The sequence below is a fragment of the Eleginops maclovinus genome, chromosome 10 (genome assembly GCF_036324505.1).
Source record: "Eleginops maclovinus isolate JMC-PN-2008 ecotype Puerto Natales chromosome 10, JC_Emac_rtc_rv5, whole genome shotgun sequence".
Taxonomy (NCBI): domain Eukaryota; kingdom Metazoa; phylum Chordata; class Actinopteri; order Perciformes; family Eleginopidae; genus Eleginops; species Eleginops maclovinus.
In genome coordinates, this window is record NC_086358.1 from 4,978,063 (window position 1) to 4,990,440 (window position 12,378).

The 12,378-nt window shown below is 42.9% G+C and overlaps 1 protein-coding gene across 1 annotated transcript; it reads right to left on the reverse strand.

Moving 5' to 3' along the window:
* Positions 1 to 504: 504 nt before the first annotated feature.
* On the reverse strand, positions 505 to 10,919 carry fam20a (FAM20A golgi associated secretory pathway pseudokinase). Its single transcript, XM_063893842.1, has 11 exons — positions 10,352 to 10,919; positions 7,743 to 7,936; positions 7,457 to 7,507; positions 5,937 to 6,015; positions 5,309 to 5,401; positions 3,617 to 3,732; positions 2,713 to 2,893; positions 2,071 to 2,180; positions 1,909 to 1,990; positions 1,768 to 1,827; positions 505 to 1,570 (listed from the first exon to the last, which is right to left on the reverse strand). The coding sequence occupies exons 1-11, from the start codon at positions 10,711 to 10,713 to the stop codon at positions 1,300 to 1,302; spliced, it is 1,599 nt and encodes a 532-aa protein (XP_063749912.1). The 5' UTR covers positions 10,714 to 10,919; the 3' UTR covers positions 505 to 1,299.
* Positions 10,920 to 12,378: the final 1,459 nt, after the last annotated feature.

The following is a 12,378-nucleotide window of genomic DNA, read 5'->3' on the forward strand; positions in this document are numbered from 1 at the left end:
TGTGGTAGAGAGTGCTTTTTATGATCTCATCCTATCAGCCTGACTGCCTGCTTTTTTAGTCTGAAGTCTAACTTTACTTGGCATCTTTCCAAACTTTAAAATCTCTTAAAAATAGTTGTGGTTATTCGTCTTGCTTTACATCACACAGAGACCTGGAACCTATAAAGTCTGTCGGATGGGAACAGAGAAAATAATGAAGGCCAAAGCTCAAAATTGGTTACAGATGATAACACAGTCACATATTTATGATAAGAAAATGTTGGCTTAGTTCAGGATTTTCTTTGGTGATATGACGTGACACATATTTGACATTTTCTTAAGGTTAACTATGTCTGTGTCTCAGCCTGTTTTAGTTGACAGTGATGTGTTAAAGCTGTTTAAACCCTCTGATGAGACAGAAGGATTACAAGTCTGGAAAACGGGGTGGAGGAAACCAAATGGCTGTATAGCATTTTTCTCACACACATCTACAGACACACACAAACCTCTGTAGCTTACAGGTGATAATTTCTCTTCAAAATAACTTTATTTTAAAATAAGAACAAAACAAACACACATTCTGCTCTCTATAACCACAATATTCACCAGCATTAATTTGGCAAACAACTGATCCAGTGCATCGTAGCTCTCTTTTATTAATAGTAACTCCATTGCTGAATTTGATGCGTGAGAGAACTCCCATACTATAGCTTCATTTAAAAATAAATATACTCCCTGATACTTCTACTCATTTTTGGTTACTAACATTGGTTTTTAAGGGGCATTTTTTGGCTTTTTAATGGTTTCATTTTCCATCATGTTGGCTGTGTCAATGCACATACATTTTGGCAAGGGTGCAAGTTCTGTAAGATCAACTTAAGCTCTTTATAATACGTGTTAAATAAACGGTGTAGCCAAAGTACAGAAACTCAGATGCTTAGAGCAAAACATATCTTCATTTCAACCCATTTAAAACCACAATGTTTGATCCCACAGCCATCAGGCTTTCAATCTTGATGTACCTGGTGTTGTGTTCGTGGACATAAAGAAGAGAGAGTCATAAAATGCACCCTTGGGGGAATTTATGACCATTAAAGGAAATCAAATGTGGAACTCCCTCTGTGAGTCCTGCAGTGATTCACACTCTGAAACTCTTCCATGAGATTCCTTACTTTTCCGACAAGCTCAGAAGATTTCAACCCGTCTTCCATTTATGGCTTGTTCCTTAAATCGAAACCATCCAAGCCTTGTTTGCTTACAGAGCTTCATCATGAAGTCTTCTGCACAAAGAGCAGCTATGAAGGAGCCTTTCATCCTGTGCTACCTGTCCTTCTTCATGTCTGTGGCGATCTGAGGTGTCGCTGTGGATTTGGCAAAGTCCTTGGTGATCACTTCCTCCTCGCCCAGCCTCCTGATGCAGCGCTGGACCGCTCGGAGGACCTTCTGTAACCGGCGGTCCAGCGCTAAGAGGTGGGGCTCCGTCAGGATGGGTTGTAAAGAGTCTCTCTTCAGAGACTCCCTCATCACATCGCTCAGTCTGAACTCTGGTCGGGCCAGGAGCTGCAGACGCACCAGTGTGGAGCGCTTTATCCTGAGGAGAGAAAAATGAATTGATTTTCCTTCTAGCACTTCTTTGTGCCTTTGAATTGTCAGGAATGTATGTCCCCAATGGACATCCTGTTCTCAGATTTCTTGAGCCAAGGCCCGTGCTCGCAGCCCAACAGGATTGCACTTCATTTAACGGACACTGGTTCCATTAATAACCATCACTCACATCATTACACTTACATGCAGCACTGGGATAATGGAGCCAGGATGGACATCTCATCTTGAGAGTGTTTCCCAAACCTGAGCACAATAAGATCAGAAAATGAAGCCATGACGGATGATTTTACAATCATTTAATGATCTGTCAAACGTTTGTCTCACCCTCTGGCGTTGTCCAAGTGGAGAAGGAATCCCTCGTCTCCAAATTTGGTGAAAATCTCATAATGGTGTCTGTCCATGTTGCCTGTAACCAAGTAAGCATCTTAAAGTAAGAGACAGTTAAGGTGCTGAAGTGAAAAGTAGATGATAAAGTGGATTAAATACTTGTGAGGAAGTCGAAGATGGACATGTCGATGATGTTGAGGAGCCTGTTTCCTGAGTTATAGGGATACTGCTGTTTAACAGTGTCACAGTAGAAAGGATTCACTTCCCACCTAAAAAAAAAAACAGACATGAATTTGTTTTTTTCAGGAAGGGAACTTCACGATCTGTTTTCTCCATTTCAGTATTTTATCTAGATGTTTGGAAAAATGTCATAAAGCAGTGTCTGAAGTTCTCCCTCAGTTATGTTTATAGTTTTGAGACATTATTATAATGATGGGATTTATAGCACACATCAGGATGAGTCAGCTGTCTGTAGGTTAGTAAAATAGAGGATGGGGTAGAAAAGCAAGGAAGGATCAAATTACACAAAGCACTCTTTAACCTCTAACCCTAATTGCGAAAGTCTTTAACCAAAGAGATAAACACCCCGGGATTGTTTTTCAGCATCAACAACGTTTATGGGAATTCTGTTTTATTCCGAAAATACTATAATTCACAATCTGAACTGGAGGCCACCAACTGAGAATAGTTGTAAACAAAAGACTGTAAATTGCATCATGCTGTACCTTCACTAAAACAATATCCTTGCTTCATGTATTCATAGCAAGTCAAATCTCCGGTATACAGAGTTTCAGGTCTTACTCTTCTCGTCCAGCAAAGGTGTATGAGCGCGTCCAGGGGTTGGGGATGGAGATGCGGGGGGCGATGCTGAGGCTGGGCAGGTACGCCGACATGGATCCCTCCAGCAGGTCGGGGCCTCCACACACTGCGTACTCTGTCTTACAGACGTACAGGCACTTGGCAAAGAAACACGTGTTGTTGGCTGTTTGGAAAGCAGAATGAAAGGGTGGAATACAAAATGAGCTTCATGTTCACATGCTGTTTGGTCTGCTTGTCTCTCCCTCTAACTAAAGAACATTTAACCAGAACAAAGACACAGTCTTCGGTTTCTTTTGATGCAGTGAGTTGTGTGCAACCTTCTAGGGACACTGTAGAAACGAAGGTGTTGCTAAAAAACAAATCAGGCTTGTTTTTCTGGGATTAAAAACTGTTTATAATTGCTTGCCACACACATTTCAAACGAAACAGGAACCAAAAGAAACGTCATAAAATATCGTAAGAGCAACTTCATTATCCCATGGAGCCTTAAAAGGACACGGGAGGACGAATATAAATACCTTTGCATACACACAAAGATCTATTATTATTATTATTATTAAAGAGGTTGGTAGGGAGATTGACCTTTAGTAGCAGCCGTAGCAACCCAAATTCAAAGCCTGGCTTAGCAACAAAACAAGAAGCAGTGGGACACGGCTTGCCTGGGTCCATCTAAAGGTTCAAACATCTGCCTACCATCACCTCTAAGTCTCACTAATAAACATTAGCTAAATAACTAACACAAAATAGTGTGCTTATTAATGTTAAGTTACATTTTGAATGCCCTGCAGGAACTACATCTTGCTCCAGTTTTCTGCTAAGCTAAGAGTTGTACCATAATGCACAAACATCCAACTTTTCCTTTAAAACGACCTGCTTGTTCTTTTACCGGGTGAAGTGAAGAACACAGCTCGCAGGTCTTCGTTGCGGGTAACTAGCAGAACTTCTCCTGAGATGTTCACCAGCCTGCCAGCCACCGGCGGTACCCTCCGGAAGTCCAGGACCCTAAGAAATGATTTAATGAAGTGTGAGGGAAAGTTTACAGTTCATACAGTCATGTCAGGATACCCTTGTCTCTGTCTCGTCACCTCGTCTCACAGGGGCCCACGGTTTAATTTCACTGATTCTTATCAATGAATGAACTCCACTGTCGGTCTCCATAATGTAGCTGGCTGTGTTCATACACACTATCAAGAGCTTATACCTCCCCCGAGGGCCCTATTTCAGTCATGTCGCGCAAACGGTAATCCAACAACAATCAGTGTGAGCAGCTCTACGGCTGTCTCCCCTGGTCCTCAGCATTCCCCTGCTGCTGGTTTCTGGCGACGATTTTAAAGGTTTGGCAGCAAATGCAGACAGAACAGAGAGAGACCACGCACTGCCATGGATTTAAAACACACCGCCGTAGATAAGAGAGAGCAAAGAAATCTGTAGCGTTTGATGTCAGAAACTAAAAATCTAATATTTAAAGACTAATACTGAGTAATTATGAAAGTGTTGACGTGGCACTCCTGTTGTTTACTGTCGTCCTGGTTGGAGCGATGAGTTATCATTGTGTGTGGCTCCTTAATGATACTGTCTGGCTCAGATGACTGTGTTCAGAGTGAATCACCTCACCTCAGCTAATGTGCAATTACACAACGACGATGCGTGTGTTTTCTGCAGTTTGCCCACGGTGTGTGGTTTAAACTGATCAGATCATTTGGAAACGCTGGGTTGGGCAATCTTTACTTAAAGGGGGTGGTTTATTTGATGTTATTTTGATATATAAGACCGTAAAGGACCACTTGTTTAGGGTTACTAATGTTATTGGCATTCCTCTAAAAATACTCAGGGTAATTACAGTGAGTTATAGATATAGCTCCAAGCCCTGTGAGCACTACGGACAATAGACACAGTGTCAGCCTGCTAACATGCTAGTAATGGCAGTGCTATCATGTGTATGCGTGACTGGTACAATGGTGACCATCTTCCCTATCAGTGTATCGGCACGCTGATATTAGCTAATTGGCACTCAACACAAAGTAAAGCTGGGGTTGATGTGAATGTCATTAGCGTAGTAGTTGTTGGCCACCGAATAAATGTAGCAGTGACCTTATGATGGCCAGATTTCATAGCAATCCATCCAATACTTTATGAAATATCTCACTAGGCATTGCTCTCCTTAGAGCTGTGCTGCTAGTATGGATTCACGTGTTGATGTATGAATGGCATTTTATGTGTTTCTCCGTAACCCTAGTCTTAAAACTTCGGTGTGTCACACTGCTGGAAGCCATTAATAACTAATTTTTACTTGCTTGTTAACTGCCTGTTATTTGGTTTTTACATTTACGTCACGGATCGTGCCCTACAATAAAACGAAAAGGCCCAAACAAAAACATTTGCTGCACTTCAACGGGAACCAGAGCCAGAACCGGGGGCCAATAAAATGACAGATGTGCAACACAAACTAAAATTACCCCCAGGCACCGATGCCACATGAATACACTGAGAGACCAATTAAAATACACAGAGTGTAACGGAGATAAAACAGGAAAAACAGTTCAGTGATAAATGAGTGTTAGGAGTGACGTCACTGCACCTGTCCAGGTGAAAGGCAGCGATCTCTGCGTTGTGCCTCTGTAAATCAACAAAGTAGAAGAAGTCTTCTGGAGTCTCCTCGTCCCTCTTCTGCCTGACACACACACACACACACACACACACACACACACACACACACACACACACACACACACACACACACACACACACACACACACACACACACACACACACACACACACACACACACACGTCAGTTAGTATATAATTAAACCAGATAGGAGATGATTTAGCCCAACGTAAATCAACAGGACTCGACATGAGAATGTGTATGTTTTAAAAATGCGATGTGTAGAAGGTGCAAAAAGATAACCTCTGTTTATTGGGCTTTTTTCTCTTTGTTGGCATATTAACTACTCTCATTTATGTGTATGGCCTTCAGGGACAGAGTTAGAAAGGACAGCAACTCAATTAATGAAGAGGCGTTGGTTGATTTACACCATATTATCAAAGGTGTATTATTAACATGCTCTTTCATGTTTAAAATGTTGGATCTTCACAACTTTTCTGACTTAATTCTCTGCCTTTTCATTTCTGATGTATTTGGTGTTTTTATGCCTTTGGTTGGTGCTCGTGTGTGTATATTGAGCGGTGTGTCAGGGACTCACCTCATTGGTTTGAACATGGCTTTAGCAAAGTTTTGCATCTTCAGAGCCAGCTTTAGGTGATGTCCGCTGGGCTTCACAACTACAGTGGAAAGACAGGCAACATTTACTCTATGTAGAAACTTGAACGTTAGCGTGTCAAAAGTAAACAGTGAGCGTCGTCAGGGTTTGGTTCTGAACTGAATGCCCCAGAGGCACGTTCAAGATCTGCCAGTTCCCTGTGATAGAGTAATTGGGGGTTGGTCACACAGCTTGTGCTCTCTCGCTATGTATGGCTGTATATTATGTCACAGCAGTAGGCCAGACCTACCACACACACACACACACACACACACACACACACACACACACACACACACACACACACACACACACACACACACACACACACACACACACACACACACACACACACACACACACACTTTCCCATGCTGCGCTCTGTCTGTAAATGACTATATTAACAATCGTATTTCTGGATTGAATCAAACGGGACCAAACTGGCGTAAACAGCGTTTTCTGCCGATGGACGCTGTTGCTTTTTGGTTTCTGAAATAATGAGAAAGTCTTTTTCAAGCTAAATTCAAGCAGACAGATTGTTTCTTGGCAGTAAACAATGTTTCTGTGGTCAGCCGCTTCCCTGTTGGCGAGACACAGACAAGGCAGAAAGCAGCATATACATCAAATATGTAACTGCTGAAAATATCAAAAAACGGAGCAGAATTTTGACATTTTTTACATAAAAAGGAAAGTATGGATAGATCCTCCACTCCTTCATAGGAGCAAAGAAACTGCCTACCTTTGTGTGATTTCAAGGTCCTTTGTATGTGTTTTTGTAATTAGTTTCACTCATTTGTGTCTCTTTATGGTTATTTTACACCTCTTCTTGGTTGGTATGTGTCTCTTTTTTTCTTTGAGTAATGTTTGTACAGTAGGTGCTTTTTAGATCCAAGGCCCATGCCCAGGAGCCCCCTCATCAGTCATCCATTAAACATCCATTTGTACCTGTTATACGAAAGCATTAATTATCACTTATACTTAGCCAACAGCTTTAGCCAGCAGTACCTCTTCATCCACCATATGTGCCAGTGTTTCTTTTCAATAACGTCTATTCAAAGTGGATTTGTAAGTTAACCTTATCCATTAACCACCCATTATTATATCTGCTGCTTTGGCTCGCTTGCTGCTGAGAGCTACAGTAGAAGAAGAAAGCGTAGGTGGCGGCTGGTGTGTAGGTTGAAGCCTGAAAGCATTGGCTTCCCTCAGAGCGCACCGACATCAAACATTTGCTGTAATTAAGAGCATTGCCTTTGAACACAAGCGAACGCCTGCTTTTTCGCCCCGGAGCGAGTGTCTTACACGGAACAGACAAATGTGGATTTCGATGCCAAACGAATCCTCGCTATCACAAAAGCGCAGTGTGTTTGTGTCTGACGGTACCGCCAAGCACAGAGAGAGAAACACAAAGAGGGGAAACAAAGAGGCTAGTCAGAAAATCAAACACAAAGAGATATCAAACATACCTTGGGTACAATCACACGCTCCTTTTAGGGCCTTCTCATCTTGAGTGTAATCTGTAAGAAGTAGAAGTCTGTCAGTTTTTTATGAAGCACTTTAAAACAATACTTTATCACAGAATATTAGCACTTCCAACAGCTTCTTTAATCTAGCTTCCACTAAGTCAGAAAATTGCTATTTTACTTGGCGCAAAACCAAATGGTGTCTCCCAATAACATCGCGCAATCACCATTCATTTCCCACTGATATCCAGATGTTTTATACTAATTCATCCGTCTCTCCGTCGCTCACCTGCGCTAACGACCGTCATCCTCTGCATGTCCTTGAGGAGTTTGGGGACGGCGGGGTCATTGCGGGAGTACAGAGCGTAGCTGCTTATTCCCTGGTGGAACTTTAGCCAGCTGGCTTCAGGGTCAAAGGTCACTTCATGTTCAGTCAGAGAGATGTTTGACAAAGCCGCTGCCTCGCTGTAGAGATGCATGTGTCTGAGGAGTCAGAGAAGGGACGGAGGTTAACTGTGGGATAATAACTCCTGTGATATTTCAACCTTAAATGGGCAGTTTACCACAAAATCTAAAATACATGTTATTTTGTCTTAGTGCTGTTTATCTTTTTTAGATTGTTTTGGTGTGAGTTGAACTGATCTTAGAGAAATATGCCTGAATTGTCAATATACTGGAACTACATTTGCTTGATTTGTTGTGTTTTAAGTGCCAAACATACATTTTAAAGAGTCAAATCTCTAGAAGATAACCCACAGACCTTGTTTGGAGCAGTTTCATGAAGGAACTATTTTACTTTCTACCAAACTAGACCATCAAGTAGGCACCAAGCTCTCTTGCTGTTGAGTTTTGAAGATGTGTTGCAGTTTGTGTGCCACGTATTTCAATTACATAGGAGAAAGGGCAGACATCTTTCCAACACTCGAAAACTCCCACCAAAACCATATAGACTGAAAAATAGTTGAAATCTTTTTTGGGTGAACTGTCCCTTTAACACATCAGTTAGAGATGTGTGTTTTCATCTATTTTCTTGCTGCAGGGGATTGCGAATGCCATGTTTTTACATAAGCATCAATGAGGTAGCTGACTAAAAGAGGGCTCTTGCTGTGCTCTTGCTTAACCTGGATTGCCAAGCTTTGAAAAAAAAACAAAACCCCACCGCTTGGGAATCACTTCTTACAACAGTTTGGACGGACCACCAATTCTGAGCAGTATGGGTGCCAGAAATCCACGGCAAAGTGCATCCAACAGGTTTTCTTAGCAGCAGCTCTTACAAGAGTGTGTTTGAAATGAAAGAGAATATGAAAACAGGGCGAAGTTATTATGCACTATATAACTTTTATGTATCCCTTTAGCTAAATACTGCATTCACACATCACAGTTTATTAGTTCTCTTATGGGCTCTACATTTTTGTTTGAACAGCAGCTGTAAACATTTAGAAAGCCTCCTCTTCTCTCTGCTATACTTAAATCCTGAGCAACAATAATCCAAGACCAAAACAAATACGTTTGTGGCGAGAGCAGCACCACTTTGCCAGAGCTGACCACAGTGAGTGGGACAGTCAGCATCGAACCAAAACAAACTCCAATCGCATGCTGCATGAAGTGCGGAGATAATAGTCACTCACAAGATATTGAAGAGGAAGTGGAAAGTGTTAAATGGGTAGCTTTTTGTAAATGTGCCAGCCACTCATACACAGGTTTACCAGGAAATGTATTTTTAACCGGTTTCCTGTTTTTGCAGGCCATTAAAACCGGTTCATTTGAGTAATCTCCTGGGTGTGTTTGTTGCAGTGATTAGATGCTGTTGCAAGGTATTGCAAATCTTAAAACAAGCCTTTTGGCGTTGTTTTTGCACATTTGTAAAAAATAAAGCAGCCGAGAGAGACGATCATTGCTCATATTTCTTCTCATTTTCCATCTTCGGAGCCCAAACTCTGTATCTCTCAGAGGGAGTGCGCTGTGTCTTGGTAGAGAGACAGCCTCACAAGCCAAAGACAGCGCCGGCTCCCACAGATTAAGATGGGATTTAGCCGTTTTTAAATCCTTGTTTACCTTAAAAGAGAGCGTGCCAGACACTAGCCTTCAGGATGACATGTTTGCGAGCGTTTTCTGCCGCCAGCCCACTAGACATTGGACTTATATGAGGTGCGGAGTTGTCTACACATCCTGATGTCTATCTGTGGGTGTACAGCTGTTATCAGTGTGTTTATGTGACAATTTAAAGAGGAATAATTTAATGGGTAGAGCTAGTTGGTTGACAGCTTGGAGCTTCATAAAGAGCAAAAGCAGCAGGGGGAAAAGCAGAAGAAATAATGGGCTAAAAATGATTGAAATAAAAAAATACCGAAGAAAATCAAATTGAAGTATTTAATGGAACATCTCTAAAATGTTCAATAAACAGATCATTGTATTTTATATATTTGTATTTATATGTTCACATTTATTTACTATGATTGTGTAGTTTTTATGTTTCCACATTTAATTATTATTTTATTTATAATTATATCTACATTTTTTATTACTTAATTTTTGACCTAGTTATTTCTTCCCCAAAAATATTTACTTTACTATTGTACTTGGCTTTATATTTCAAAATGTATTTGCCTATACTTGTCAGACTTATTCTTTTTTATGGCACTCTAGTGACTCTGTATATCTGTAGTGGGTTTGCCCGTGATGTCGGTGACCCGGCCCCGTGACCACAGTCAAGCCCCAACGCGTTCCTCCAGAGTGATCTGTCAGCCTGGATGAACTCCTCTTTCACAATACAGTTGAGTAACACACAAGCCATGTTCCAGTAACTGCCAGCCATCGCACATCATGCGCTGTGAACAAAATAAAAAATGTATGTACGAAATGTGTTTTAAAATCAAGTAAATGACACCAGAGACTGACCTTTCCCAGCGTGCCACCTTCCTCCTGTAGTACTCCATCAGCTGCTCCGCCTGCAGCAGCCTCTGCTCTGCACCCAGCGCCGGAGTCTCGATGTTGTACAGAGGGTGAGCGAACAGCCTCTCCAGCTTGGAGCCACCATCATCAGCGGGTTCGGATGTGCTTTCATCCAGAGTCCAGTTTGAGAGCTGTGGAGTGGCGAGACCTCCGTGCCTGGGAAGGGTGAGGTTGTCCGAACTACACAGGCAAAAGTCCCCGGACCCCAACCCCACGTTTCTCAGCTTTGGCAGGAGGACAAAGTAGAGGTCAGCGGAGAAGATGGCAGTGAGGGTCGCGGCTAACAAGAGACGGTCCCTCCTCATCATTGAAGCAGAGAGTTTAAAATATAGGAAGCTAAAGAAAGTCCTGATTATGTGGTGCTCCTCAGAGTGCAAGGCATCACTTGTACTCTCCCACACAGTCAGCCAGGCAGAGGCGAGATGGAAGCACTTAGAGGTTGGTCCAACTCTGTCTCTTTTCTATCTGTGTGTTTCTCTCTGTTGCTTCCAGCTTCACTTCTTATTTCCTCCTCCTCCCCCTCCTCCTCCTCCTCCTCCTCCTCCTCCCTTGGCAGCAACTGAAGAAGCCGAGAGTGAGTGTGTGTTTGCAGCTGACAGTTCGGCTGTTTCCAGCGACCTGCTGCTCTGAGGATGAGTGTGTGTGTTAGAGAAGAGAGGGAGCGCGTGTGTCAGTGAGCACTCTATGGGTGTGTAGGTGCAGGTGTGTACACAAACATCCAATGACAGGTTAGTAGATTGAGAGTGAAATGAGGTTGTATGAAACACACACTCCGAAGCCTTTGGCAGCAGGAAGAGGTGGAGACTGCACTTCTCCTTGTCACAGCCGATCTGAATGAAACCAAGTCCAGCTGGCGTATCTGATGCAATGTGTGTGTGTGTGGGTCCAAGTCCAGTTTTCATTCAAGTGTGTGTTTGTGTGTCAGGCTGACCCGGTTTTTCTGGCAGGGGAAATGTGAGTGAGCATGTGTAGATTCAAAGGTGTAAGAGTGCGTGGGACTTGCCTTGACAGCCCAAGAAGGCGTGGAGACAGATTCCCGTCCCCTTGTCATCTCCCAGTCTCATCCAAAGTCTACTTTCACTCCTCCTTCATCGCGACAAATCTTCTCTCCTCCTATCCCATGCTTTCATCAGATCCCTGCTTCCAAACTTTCATCCTCTCCGCTCTTTTTCGTGCCTTTCTCGCCACAGACCTGTAGCCTGTTTTGCTCCGGGCAGAAATTCCCAGCTGCACTTTCCTTCCTGCTGCAGTTCCCACAACATAAATCCCTCGCGGCTCCACAGAGAGACGCAAGTTCAGAAAAGGCAGTACTGAGAGAAAAAATACAAGCTCTTGCACAACTTCAAAATGAGAGAACACGCAGGGAGAAATAACACCTCCCCTCGTTCACAGGCGACCTTCTCTTTGCTCTCCCCCCCTCTCTGACTCCTGTGAAAACATACAGTGTGTAAATTACGTTCGCTGCTTGTTGTCCATTTCGACTCTAAAAGCCCTAAGCAGCTTTGTATTGCAGCGATGAAGACCTTTCAGGGCATTTCCCAGCCTGCATCTGTGCTGTTTTTAATGTGGTATTTTGGAACATCTGTTGTGTGTGTGTGTGTGTGTGTGTGTGTGTGTGTGTGTGTGTGTGTGTGTGTGTGTGTGTGTGTGTGTGTGTGTGTGTGTGTGTGTGTGTGTGTGTGTGTGTGTGTGTGTGTGTGTGTGTGTGTGTGTGTGTGTGTGTGTGTGTGTGTGTGTGTGTGGCACAATTATGCATCAGTGTCTGGGAGTCTCCAGGGTGTTGTACCTTCTATGAAGAGAGATAAAGGCGAAGAAAAGTCTTTGCTGATGTTGGAAATTAGTGAAAGGAATCTTTAACCTGCCACTTAGCAAGATTGTAAAAGAGCTCTCTTCTGCCTACACACACACACACACACACACACACACACACACACACACACACACACGCTGGGTGGGTGATTGCCCCCTGAAAG